This window comes from Gymnoscopelus braueri (genome assembly GCF_963280865.1).
Source record: "Gymnoscopelus braueri genome assembly, chromosome: 3".
NCBI lineage: Eukaryota > Metazoa > Chordata > Actinopteri > Myctophiformes > Myctophidae > Gymnoscopelus > Gymnoscopelus braueri.
In genome coordinates, this window is record NC_137612.1 from 42,027,002 (window position 1) to 42,040,412 (window position 13,411).

The 13,411-nt window shown below is 42.5% G+C and overlaps 2 protein-coding genes across 3 annotated transcripts in view; one reads left to right on the top strand and one right to left on the bottom strand.

Moving 5' to 3' along the window:
- Positions 1-169: 169 nt before the first annotated feature.
- Positions 170-1,078, bottom strand: LOC308081930 (seipin-like; the record flags this gene model as incomplete). The annotated part of the gene is made up of 1 exon (XM_080423546.1): positions 170-1,078. One exon carries the CDS (start codon positions 1,076-1,078, stop codon positions 170-172), a length of 909 nt encoding a protein of 302 aa, XP_080279672.1.
- Positions 1,079-2,372: 1,294 nt separating this feature from the next.
- The window catches only part of LOC308082639 (DDB1- and CUL4-associated factor 1-like), a 33,472-nt gene continuing 22,433 nt past the window's right edge, over positions 2,373-13,411 (top strand). The window contains exons 1-9 of one of the 2 annotated variants that reach the window (XM_080424519.1): positions 2,373-2,535; positions 6,456-6,610; positions 7,968-8,044; positions 8,256-8,315; positions 8,692-8,765; positions 9,164-9,277; positions 9,975-10,112; positions 10,208-10,840; positions 12,577-12,678. In XM_080424519.1, the coding sequence (XP_080280645.1) occupies positions 6,462-6,610; positions 7,968-8,044; positions 8,256-8,315; positions 8,692-8,765; positions 9,164-9,277; positions 9,975-10,112; positions 10,208-10,840; positions 12,577-12,678 (1,347 nt within the window). In that variant the 5' untranslated portion in view covers positions 2,373-2,535; positions 6,456-6,461. The remainder of the gene's footprint in view (positions 2,536-6,455; positions 6,611-7,967; positions 8,045-8,255; positions 8,316-8,691; positions 8,766-9,163; positions 9,278-9,974; positions 10,113-10,207; positions 10,841-12,576; positions 12,679-13,411) is intronic. The other variant, XM_080424520.1, reaches the window with a different exon arrangement.

Sequence of the window (13,411 nt, forward strand, 5' to 3'; positions counted from 1 at the left end):
GGGTACAGGTCGCTGTCTGAGAACAGTCTGGTGAGGCTGCTGAGATGTCTCCAATAGGATACTTCTGTGATCTCAGAGTTCCAAAGGATTATTGGGACTCTGAGTTAATTGAAGGTTCCTTTTTTGATACCACTGACTACAGTGTCATCAAATCGCTCATTCTCCAATTTCACGAGGCATGTGAAGTTCTCAGTGAGGAAACCAACTCCCTGCGCTTCTGAGCCTCCTCTTTCTTCTGCTGGAAGTGGATGTTGTCTCCCATCTTAACTGTCACATAACTGTCGCTTAAATTCTCTGGGGGCCAGAGGCCTTGCCATATAAACCGTGGGTAGCTCAAAAGCACAATCACAATGAGCAAAGCAAAATGAATGGCCACACCGATTACTGCAGATGTTATGGGGAAGTTGTACAGGACATATCCTATACCAGTAAAGTAGGCATGTATTTTAAACTGAGCTGAATAGATCTGCACCTGTTTAGACTGGATCTCGATGACGGCACCAGATGTAGGTTGATCAGCAGTGGATTTGTAGTCTGAGAACAGCTCCACTTCTATGAGTTGCTTCTGCTCTGATATCCCGGTCAGCAGAAGAGGAGAGAAAAACAGAGTGCTCAGAGTCTCTAGAAGGCTAGAGCGATAATGCAACATCGCAGAATGCGCCACGGATGACACTATCTCTCCACCCTTAGTGTAACAAGATATCTTGATCATAAACATGCCTAGCTGTTTGTTTACTGGAGACTCTGGTATTTCTAATTCCAAAGATATCCTATATGGCTGACCATAAGCCATCACCTGGTCTCGTCCGTTCTTCAGAAAGGCGATATTGGCTGTGGGGAATGAACAAAGTACTGCTTCGGCGGCATCACAGTCAGACCTGTAGTGGTAGTGGACAGGTGCAGAGAAGATGGTGGGCGGCATGTACAAATAACAGAAGATTCCATAAAGAAAGATAGACACCAATAGCAGCAGACCCAAGACAGAGAAAAGGATGGAAATCTGACGCAGAACCCGGCAGGCTTTATGGAAGGTGACAGACGCCATGTTCTGCAAACACAACAGATCTTGTCCCGGCATACCCTTTGATGGTGTGTCTATTAGTACGGAAGAACGACGGCACAAAATCTGAGTTACTGTATGCGAGGCGGTTTCTTTCCTTTATATGAGTGGCTGGCTCCAGTCCAGTCATAATGATGCCGGTCAGCTACTATGATGTCAGGCATCATATTTTCACTGCGGAGTGTTATCCGAGGAATGTCACGTGCAACAATCAAATATGATGTGCTTGATGTCACAGTTCTGACATAGAACTGATGTCATAGGCTGACCTCTGAGTACCCATACGTGCCCATTTCATCCACGCTATAACCCGGGCAATGTGCCCCGGCTATAGCGTTGATTAACTTGTCCATGGGGTCTGTCTACCTGTGTTCACGGATTATGCCCAAATATTGATATGCCTGACTTCACAGTGGTGACATCATAGATGAATGACGTCATAGACTGGCCACCAAGTACTCTGTGCTTGAAACCTGAACAAGCTGATAGTAGAGATAGAGATTGTTACAATACACACGCACGCACGCACAAAGTAACTAGTACATTTACTCAAGTACTGTACTTAAGTACAATTTTGAGGTATTTTTACTTTGCTGGAGTATTTCCAATTTTCAGTTCTTTTACTTCTACTCCACTACATCTCAGAGGCAAATATTATACTTCTACTCCACTACAATTATTTGAAATCTTTAGTTACTAGTTACTTTGTAGATTTTGTTTATTATTATTACAAAACATACATTAACCACTTAGCCCTATATAAATTTCGGCCATTCGAAAATAGCCAATCTACAAGTTTGTAGATTGGCTATTTTCTAAGGAATACATTTGAAAACTTGTGAAATGGGACATTCTGCATAATGAGCACTTTTACTTTTGTACTTTAAGTATATTTTGATACCAATACTTTTGTACTTTTAATCAAGTAGATTTTGAATTCCGGACTCTTACTTGTAAACAGAGTATTTCTACATTGGAGTATTGATACTTTTACTTAATGGGAGTACTTTTTCCACCACTGCACAGTGCACACACACACACACACACACACACACACACACACACACACACACACACACACACACACACACACACACACGAAGAGAAAGAGAGGCGGGGGGGGGGGGAGAGAGAGAGAGAGCTAGACTGTGGCTAGTAACCTCGCGTCACCAGTCTTTCCACCTCGGAGGAAAAGTGGCTAGAGAGAGAACTGATTTGGTCCACCGGAACTACAAGTCCCATAATTATGCCAACAACACATACGTCATCGACAGCGGACTGTCAGTGAGTGACGTCAGGCTCCGTCGCCGCCGTGTTGAAGAAGTTTTGAAAACATAGGTGAAACTTTGTGCAGTTTGCACGTTGTTCTGTGTCCTCACATTGTTGCACGTCTGTCTTCTCCAGCCGCTTGTATAACAAGCACAGTGTGAACACAACGTCACCGTCTGAAGCACCGCCATAGAACCCTCCGAACGGTAAGGACCGTTTGTTTTACACATGAGGACTAACATGCTGGCTCTCACCTCACAATGTTTATACAAATACAACTATGTTCACACATTATGTAGCGGACATTTCTTTTAAGTGGAACACAAGCCACGTAAACACGAGACAAAGTCGGAGAGGAAAGTCACGTTAAACCTTAATGTTAAAAACGGACGTGACTCTGTCGAGCTAACTAACGTTAGCCCGGCTAGCTACTTATCTCTCTGTCAGCTGTTACACGGATAGTAGTGGCCTATCGAAATCGGTCGTCTTCTTCTTTCTGGTTTATTGGCGGTTGGCAAACCAACTAAGATGTATTACCACCACCAACTGGACTGGAGTGTGTAACTAGTGATTGTACAGCATTTTCTTTAATTTTTTTAGAGTGGCCAATTTCTTGTTACCCCCCTTTTCTCCCCAATGTAGTCATTATATTTCTGTGTTGTCACTGCTGTTGTAACCTACTGACTCACCTACCAGTGAGGAGCCCCCACCGGGAGGATGTAAGGCCTTCGTGCTACTCCTCCCGTCCAACACTCCCCTCTAACAGGTGCCGCCGCAGGAGTACGCGCAATAACCAATATCACCCTTCCCGCCCCGTCTTCCCTCCCCCGAACACGGGCTAATTGTGTTCACATAGACGCCCGATAAAGCCGGATGCACCGCGGTGGATTCGAACGCACAACCTCCGTGGTGGTGGGCAGGGACTTTACCACTGCGCCACCCGAGCGCCTCCTATATTCTATTAACTAAGTGGGTTACTCTTATGAACTTAATAATGTTATGATATATTTTGCCTGCTGTTTTCCTAAGAGACCTGACAGTGTTAAATCATAATGTTTTACCTTTCCCAACAACTGATATAACTCATTCCTCTCACTATTGTACTTCCTACAATGGAGAAGTACATGTTCAACTGTTTCTTGTTCATCACATTCTGTACATCATCCTGTTGGATTTTGCCCTATGTTATGTAGTGCGTCGTTAAGACCTGAATGCCCAATTCTCAGACGAGCGATAATACTCTCCTCCTTCCTATTCCAATCCACCGCCCTCTCAGTACCGACCTGTTTTTGAATGTTATACTGGTGCCTTCCAACCTCCCCATCATCCCAATACTCATGCCATACTGACTGTGTATATGTCCTATTAAGTGGTTTGACTTCACTCCCACTTAATAGTACATGTATTTTTACTTGCTTTCATTGAGTGCCAGAATTGATTAAGTCAGCAGTGCCAGCGTTTTTACTAACGTTGCAAGAGCCACAGAATATTTAGTTCCAGGACGATCGACACACAGTGTCTCAAAAGACGGAGGAGTGTCCCTGCTTCCATCGAAGAAAAAAAAGCGAGTCACCGCTACCCTCTGTTCTTTAGTTGTTGGCTGAAAAATATATTTTTTCTAAATCTTTAACATCAGATCGGACAGGGCTGGGTTTGTTGTGATCACATTATTTCTGGATCTACTCTTCTCCAGAAGTCATAGGATCACTCATAGGTTGTCGAACAGCGCCATCTAGCGTAAACACTGAAAACACGGTTTGGACGTGTTAGACGTCAAAAATGGACGTGTTACACGTCAATGGCACTGAATGAGTTAATTCATAGTGTTTGTTTGGCCAGAATATCTACCTGCTCATTTCCCTCCACACCAGCATGAGCTGGAACCCACAGGAAACGTGTTGCTATGCCTTTCTCTCCTACTCTATACATAATCTTAAATATTTCACTGATAAGGTCCATTCTGCATGCGGATCTACCTGATTCAACACTAGTGCTGAAAAGCTATCAGATGCAATGACTGTGTTGTGTATTTCCTTCTCCTCTATTCACTGCAAGGCCAACATTATTGCCACTAGCTCTGTTGTATACTGACACATGGTCTGTTAGTCTTTTCTTAATATTTAGAAATCTAGATTTCTAGCTCTACAAGCTCACAATGTGTCGCTATGCGACGCATTGTGAGCTTGTAGATCAGCTTTTTTTCAGAAGATTTTAATGCATTTTATACATTTGAAAATGTTATGAAATGAGACATTCTGCATAATGAGTACTTTTACTTTTGGTACTTTAAGTACATTTTGAAGCCAATACTTATGTACTTTTACTCAAGTACATTTTGAATTCCGGACTTTTACTTGAAACAGAGTATTTCTACATTGCAGCATTGATACTTTTACTTAAGTAAAGAAATCTGAGTACTTTTCCCAACACTAGTTATAACTTGAAAACATGTCACCATCATCTCACACAGAACATGTTAATAACAGCCCAAATCTTTTCACAGCAGTGACCTGTGGAGTCACAGGCTTCAATAGGTCACCCATTTCGGTGTAACTAGGCTGATTGGCACTGAGTAGCTTAGCTCACACAGAGCACACACTGTACGGTCTCTGCAGTTGATGAACGTTAACTGTCATGGCCACCTGTTGGAAGTTGTAGGGGTCGAACTATAACTGTTTATGGTCCGATATATCGATTAATCAACGAGACCATTAACCCTATTATTGTGGCCAATGTTCATTAGTGATTAATATGAAAAAATAATGTTTTGAAAGTGAGATTTACAGTAACACAAACTACATCACAAAGCTTCTTCTATATTATGAACATTATGTTTAATTAAAAACATGTATTATAAACTAACTTGAACAAACTCAATGGAAGTTTTAAATGGAATAAATTACTCAATTGCTCCCCCCCAAAAAACAGATAATAATACAAAGCACACAAACAAATAAACACAAGATGGGATGAGTGTCATAACCACCCGTATTTATGCATGCATTTTTTATTTATTTACCGTTTATGACAAAACAATTTGCACATGACAACAATACAGTAGCATCATATTTGAACCTATTATATTAGTACCTATTGTACATGACAATCACAGATTACATTTCATACAGTTTTAGCGCTCATCAAGTTCTGTTGAACAGGTCAACTGCAATTTGGCAAAAGACTGATTGTATATATGTGAATGTGCTTCATTATTTTTGTAAAGTTGATTTTATTGGGGGTGTCTCAATCAAGAGCAGTCCAGTGAGTCCACTACATTGTGTGTAGGACAACAGCTCAGCTGTTGACAGCTGTTAACAGCTGTCATCTCAAGTTGAGTGTGTGCTCGTGTGAGAGTCTAAGAAAAAGAGTGAACAAGAAAGGAGAGAGACTGAAATAATATCACATGATTTTAGTAACTTTAGTATGAAGGAAAATGCTTCAGTCCTGGAGCTTGGGACTTAGCTGCGTCTTTTACACAAATACAGAAAAGAGTGTTGATCGGCTATGCGCTCATCATTTTCCACTGTTAGGCCAGTCTGACTACAAAACTACCTTTCAGAGAAAGTGGTGGCTGCTGCATCAGAGGTAGAGCGTGCATCACTTAAAAGGGACTTTATTAAAGTCAAAATAGCGATTTTGGATGATTATGAAACGATGAGTATCACATCCGATAATCTGAAGTTCTTCATGTTGTAGGAAAGTAACATTTGACTTCTGGTCAGCAGAATTCAAATTATGAGTGTAATTAAATTGTAATGTGCTTTTTTTGAAGAAGAAGAATCATCCTTAGTTTTCTTGTAATTTACCTTAAAGTATCAAATAACAAATGTGAATTCATATCGTATATCGTATCACTATCTTGATATTTGGCATAAATATCAAGACATTAAGTTTTGTCCATATCGTGCAGCCGTAATTAATCGGAACCAAAGTGTTGAAGAGCGAGAGATATGTGTTAAAAAGAAAAGAGGAAAAAAAAGGTCCACCTTTCATGGCAGAATGCCATCTTCTCCCCTTGTTTATCATCTCCCCCTTTCCCCTCCTCATCTCTGGTCTTCTGTTATGTCCAATTCGCCCATCTATTTTGCTTTTGTGCTCTTTCCTCTGTATGTCTACCATCTCCCAGGGAACGATGTCTTCCCCCGCAGCAGCTGTGGCGTCAGCGGGCAGTGAAAAAACTACCGCTCCTGTTGACGCCAAGGCGGAGCTAACCATCCTACTGGAACAATGGGTACAGAAGCAGGAGGCCACAACAGAGGAGCTCGTCTCCATCCTTACCAAGTGGGTCTAAATTTGATTTCAAATGTGCAAATAAGAGAGATTGTATAGAGCAGTAGTTCCCAACCCCGGTTGTGTAGACCTGTGCATGACACGAGTGTTACTAAAATGTTACTGATGGTCCTTACTTGAAAGGAAACTTTGCTGATTGTGAACCTGTCTGAATTCCATTGTTCAGATCAGATGTGAGGAAATCATATACAGTATAGTGTGGCAACAATACCTTATGCATTCTATGATGCATATGCAATATCTATGATGATGTCAAACGCATCATTTGACACACATTATATATTATCTCCTCACATAAGAACAATGTGATTTAGGTATTTAAAGGAAATAAATCTAGCATAGAACACACTTCCATCTAGAATGATGGAAGTGATGAGATTTTTAAACTCCTACAGCTGTATGGCTATTATTCTCTTTTAGTGCATTAACTCTGGAGTTCCAAATTGTTATTCCCTTGCACCTACAATGACAACGACAAAGTAATTGAATGGAAATGGGAATTTGTTAACAAATATGTAATTATTGCAATTATTATATCATCTCTACTTAACTCATTCCCTGCCAGACTTATTTCTGGCTGTGTTTGCCCAATGCCAGCGATTTAGTTTTTTATAACTTTAAAAAATCCACAATTTTTTCCCCCCCCATTATGATCGCAAGTGCAATCGTTTCTAAACACACAGGCGAGTCGTGCACGCCGCTCAAACAACAAACATTCCGATTGGGGCGGAGTCTCTCTCCTCCAGCCCAGTGTAAAAACACCATGTTTCGCTATGTAAACGGAAAACTCACTTACTTTTTCCACCTCGCCACAGACCTCGCTAAATCCCTTATGATCGCGTGTTCAACTGTTTGTAGACACACAGGGTAGTTGTGTGAGTGGCCCAGAGAAGAAATTTGCAATCGGCGACATTCCATTTTGCAGTAGTAGCAGTTTCAAAACAGCGTCGCTAAACAGCATTCCACGGCGGAGAAATGCAAAGCCGAGAAAATACCGTTTTATGGCGGGACCTAAACAGGAAGCGGACGGAACCGAAAATCTTCGATCTGACGTATTTCCGTATCCGGGTGTGCTACAATGAAATGTGTCACTGCGAGAGATGAAGGACCTTGAGATCTTGTTTTAAAAAATTCTTTTGCAAAATTACGTTTTTACGTCGGTGCAGTGGCAGATTTGGTAATTGGAAAAAATTACGTTTTTTACGTCAGTGGCAGTGAATGAGTTAATTATTAAGGGTTGGGGTTAGGGCAGATAAGAGTGTCTGCAAAATCACTTGAGAGGTGTCTGATATGTAACAAACATTTTGCCTGTGAACTTGTGTTTGTGATGACTCCCATCATGTGTTAGAACATCTGAGCTGATTGAGAGAGAGACCGAGCAGTACCACAAAGCAGACCCTGACCCATTTGATGACCGACATCCTGGTAAATATCCACTTCACATACTGTACCCTTCTTATTATTTTCTTGTTGGTCTTTTAGAAGACTGTGTTTAAGGCAGAACGTGGGAGAATATATCAAATGTGTGCTTTAGGGAGGCATCATGCATAGATATACTAATTACATTTGTTGGAGATGAGACAATAGGGAATTGTTTAATTAAATTAAAATGATAAGTCTATGTCTTGATGCCCAGGTTGGATGGTACCCCAGGAGTTAAGGTATCGGTTTGCCAAGACCGATGAGAGAAAAACCAGTTGAGTACATAGTGTATATAGAATCAAGCTATGTTGCAGTTTGGTTCCTGTATACCTATTGAATAAAAAAAGTGTCTGCTGAAACTCTGGGTTTTTCCAGTCATTTTGGAACCTTCTCTCCACTCCACTTCCACACTCTTATGTTTCTTGATTGAATTCACAAGAACCATTCCAGACTCGGCTCTTATTTAAATTTATAGCTGATATAAATGTACAGTAGTTAAAGTATTAGTGGGACCATAAAGTAGGGCTATAAATGTCTAGCCTAGATTTCGCTCTGGCAGCCGCAGATTTGTCTGGTTTCCAGGCTAGTAAATGTCAGTGTATGCTGGTGACTTGCTCATGGTTTGGTGCGTGTGTGTTTTTATTTTTTAGGAAGAGCGGACCCAGATTGCATGCTGGGACAAATCCTGAAGATGCTCTTCAAGAACGATGACTTCACTAATGCAGTGAGTTGGTGCCTTTTTTGTTGTTTTTACAGAAACAAACACCAGCACTCCCGCCACAATGACCCCCCCAGTAACAATACTCCACCAGACCTCATTCAATACTTCAGTCAGGAATGAAAGGAAAATGTATCGTTTGTACATAGAATGGACTCCATATTTTCCCACATTTTTGGCGGAGCCACTCAAGAATAGTCTAATTTTCTCCAGTCTAAGAAAATTCAGGATATCTCTCATCCAATGAATATGAGAGGGAGAGACAGCTGATTTCCAAATTAATCAAGATGAGTCTCCTTGCCAGTAGGGTGACAAAAGCCAGAGGATCTTTTTTAAATTTTGGGAGGGAAGGCAAAGGACGGAAAACTTCACTTTACCATTTACTGGTGTTCTGTGTGTTCCAGCTGTTGAACAGCTACATCATGACCAGCAGAGAGCTAGACCTCAACACGGCAGCCTGTCGTCTGCTGCAGAACATCATGCCTGGCCTGGAGAGTGGTGTGGTGTATCAGGAGAAGGTAGGACTCCATTTACATTCAGAGAAAAAAGGATTTACAGACGCATTTTACTGTTTCTGTAACTCATAATCAGAGTAAGCATTTGAAACCCGGTTCCCTAAACCTGGTCCTCAGGGACCCACTAGTATTTCTGGTTTTCTGTCCTACCATGGCAGGGAGTTAACTACATCCACTTAGTAGCCTTGGGAACCGACGGCATTGGGTACCAGTTGTATTGTCTTTGGTATGACTCGGCCGTGGATTGAACCCCGACCTCCCAATCTCAGGCCACTGAGCTGGTAACATCCACCTGTAGTCTTTGTTATTCTAGCTGCCTGCTATTAAAGGATACCACTGGAATGTGGAATGTCCATCAATCCATCATTATATAAAACCATGGACAAGTCTGTATGTATGTTTGTATGTATGCACAGCTTTAGTTGAATTAACATTCCAAAATATTGCGCGGAAGCCATTCCCACTCTTTTTTTTTATTTTATTTTTACAACTTTTACAATCGATTGCACATTTTCTCCCCTAAGTCTGCGAATATTCAAGGCTCCCATCCCTAATTATTATACTGTAACCAGAGTTTGTCTCTTCTGTGTGTCTGCATGCACTGGAAAACCTTTTTTCTCCTTTTGGCTTTGTAGGTAGTATTTTGGAGAGCTCGGTTAATACATATGGAGGTGATCTCTGACTTTGTGTACGTCCACAGGAGGGTCTGGTAGAGAAGCTCTTCAGCTGGGCTCAGGAAGCAAAGAGACCGTTGTGTGTGTATGCAACTGGCCTGTTAGCCAGAGCCATGAGCAGCCAGGAGATAGCAGCTAACTACAGGAATGAGAACTCTCAGTTGGTCAGTTATGTCTCTCTCTCTCTCACACACACACACACGCACACACACACTCTATTGTGAGAACAGTGAAGTAATTTCACCCTGTCATACCTCAGGTACCTATAATGATCCGCCGTCTGCGTGAGCTGCAGTCCCTAGAAGCCAAAATTCACAGTCCCACAGGGACCCAGGATCAAGCTCCCTGCACATCCACAGATGACAGCAGGTCCCACACTTTACAAAACTCTGCCATGCTCACAGAGAAAGAGGAAGAGGAGGGAGAGGAGGAAGATGGGAGGGAAAGAGATGGAGAGACCAGCAGGTCAGAGCCGCCGTCCAAACGCTTTTTCCTCGGCTCGGCTCAGAAGAACGCTGGCATCGGCGGAAGTTCCGGTCTGGTCCGACCTCTCCCTCCCCTTGTGTACTCTTGTCCCTGGGAGATGGAGGGGAGGCCGGCAGGAGGTGGAGCTGTCGGAGGCAGGAAGAAATCGCTGCGAGAGAACGGCAGGAAGGCCAAACAGAAGCTGGATTTTGCTCCTTCCTCCGCGTCGGCTATGGACGACACCGGGCACGAGAGACGAGACGCCACGGGCGGCGAGCCGGCCAGTGGCACGGCCGGCACCTCCTGGTCGGAGGTGAGCTCCATCTCCATGATGATTGGCTCCGACTACTGCCTGTCACCGCTGAGCTCCGCAATGGAGCAGAGGCTGATCCTCCAGTACCTAACACCACTGGGAGACTACCAAGAGGTGAGAGTCATAACATGTATAACTAACCCATTAAGACCTGAAGCCGATTCTAGAAAGGTCTTCTAAATCCCAACAGTACTCTGAAAAAAAAAAAAAGTTTCTATATCAGTGGTGCTCAAACCTTTTCATGTCAAGGACCCCCAAAATTATATGTATTTGGCCGCTGACCCCCATCTCAAAATATTTTGTTCCAGGGACCCCCAGAAACAAAGATTTGAGTTAAAAATGTTCGCTTTAAAACAATATATATTCAAAGATTTGCACACATTTTCACGATTTCTCAAAAATAGCAGATCTACAAGCTCGTGGTGCTGCGCTATGAGTTTGTATATCTGCTATTTTTTGATAGCCAAAGTGTAAAATAATGCTTTTTAGCTCAAATCAAAAAGTGACACAGATGCGTTCCAGGTCTTAACACATTGAATGCCAAAAACGGTCCGGACCGTTTTTGAGGGTCCAAACGAGAAGTGCCGAAAACGGTCCGGACCGTTTTTGACCCAATTCTATTTTTATACATGTGGGCCACGTGGGGCGCTAAAACGAAACTTTGACATCACCCAAGCAGTTTCTGAGAAGAAGAGGCTGGATGTGGCTCCATGTCAAAAATCCTTCCGGTCGGCGTTTTCAATGTTATCTCCTTGATTAAAAGCTTAATATCTCCATTTCTTTTTAATGTGGTGGAAACGAGCCGTTTTCGATCGGCGATCACGCTGCAATGGAGGGTCGCGTTGGAAATATTATTGTTCCAGGCGTTAGTCGGGACCCTCCGCCGTCTCGCACGCACGCTTTGTTTACATGCATTTCCGCGTCGGGGCTTCTCACAGCACGAAATGTATAACGCAAGTGGATGGAAGAAATGCTGGCACTCAACGTATAATATTTTAATAAACCTCTGGCACCCAATGTGTTAATGGGCTAATATATAAAACATCATCATTGCACATTCACTGTTGACACTGCAATGGCTGCATTAACAGTGCACTTAACACGAGAATGTACAAGGCGCACATACTACAGCAGTGTTACACGAGAATGAACAAGGCACACATACTACAGCAGTGTTACAGCCGTTTCTAACATTTCAAATGGCCAGAACTCAGTGACCATTGCTCTAATCAGCACAAATAGAGTAGTACTGCCTGAATACCAGCGCCCACACATCCAATACAGTAGTACTTCTGAATACCAGCGCCCACACATCAAATAGAGTAGTACCACCCAAATACCAGCGCCCACACATCAAATAGAGTAGTACCACCCAAATACCAGAGCCCACACATCAAATAGAGTAGTACTGCCTGAATACCAGCACCCACACATCAAATAGAATAGTACCGCCTGAATACCGCTGGGTGACCTACCTTCAAGTGGCGCTGTTGAGTTACCCCACGTATAAAGACTAAACTCTTGTACTAGGTATACAGTATATTGTTGTAACCTTTAAGATAACCCTTAGGACATTTCTCTTCTTTTCCCCCTTAGTTGATTTAGCAACTGCGGTTGCAAATTTCACACACATTTAGGCAGTTTTGTGTCCAACCATATAACCAACCATATAAACTATGATTCATAATAATCCTACAATAACACCACACACCTGCACGCACATCAGGATACACTATACAAAACTGTCACATAGAGACCCAGGCCAAAACAGGTATTCTTATGTTTGTTCTAATAGTATTTCCCCCTCCTGTCTGTCTGTCTGTCTGTCTGTCTGTCTGTCTGTCTGTCAGCTGCTGGCAGTCTTTATGCAGTTGGACACCAGAGATCTGTTGATGAACTACTTGGACTTCCGGCAGACCAGCGATGTCCAGCTTACCTTTGACGCTTTACTGGTAATTCTATTACTGCTGCAGTTTGCTTTTAAACATGAGCAGGCAAGCTGTCAGTCATTCTCTGGTACCTTAAGACCAGCATTATTTTGAAGTTTGAGAAGGGTTCCAGTAAATCATATTTGAGTTTGTTCCTCCCCTTGTAGCAGCTGGGTCAGTGATAAAGGGATATGTTGGTGAAGCTCTGTGGATGCATTATATTCACCACTTTAACATTCAAGGACACTATTATCCTACATATCATGGAGTTTACCATTTAATGGGTCCGGCCTGCTCTCGGTTTTGTCTGGAATCCACTCTTTGAGTGACTTGGAAAAGAGGACCGACCTCATATTGGAAGGCATACGTCATTTGTCTGTAAGTCATGACGAAACACATCTGTATAGCCTATATAAGTCTGATGAACTGCTAGACCTGTCATTCACACTCTGATATCTGAACTGTTAAAAGAGTTCTTAGGGTATTGAGGCTGGTGAAGAGAGAGGAGGGAAGGATGAGAGTGACCGGTGAGTCTTTTTTTTGGTAGAATATTACCGTCAGCATTTAGCACCATTATCCTGATCCAGACCTGTCCAATATCTGGCCATTCAATTCTGTACCTCATCCAGCAGGGGAAATTGACCATTGATCACTGCCTGACCCATCAAATGTTGAAACCTGTAATGTTGGATTAGTCTTGTATACAGGGCCAGAGCAATCAATACCTAATACAGGAAGTGTTTACACGCTAAATACT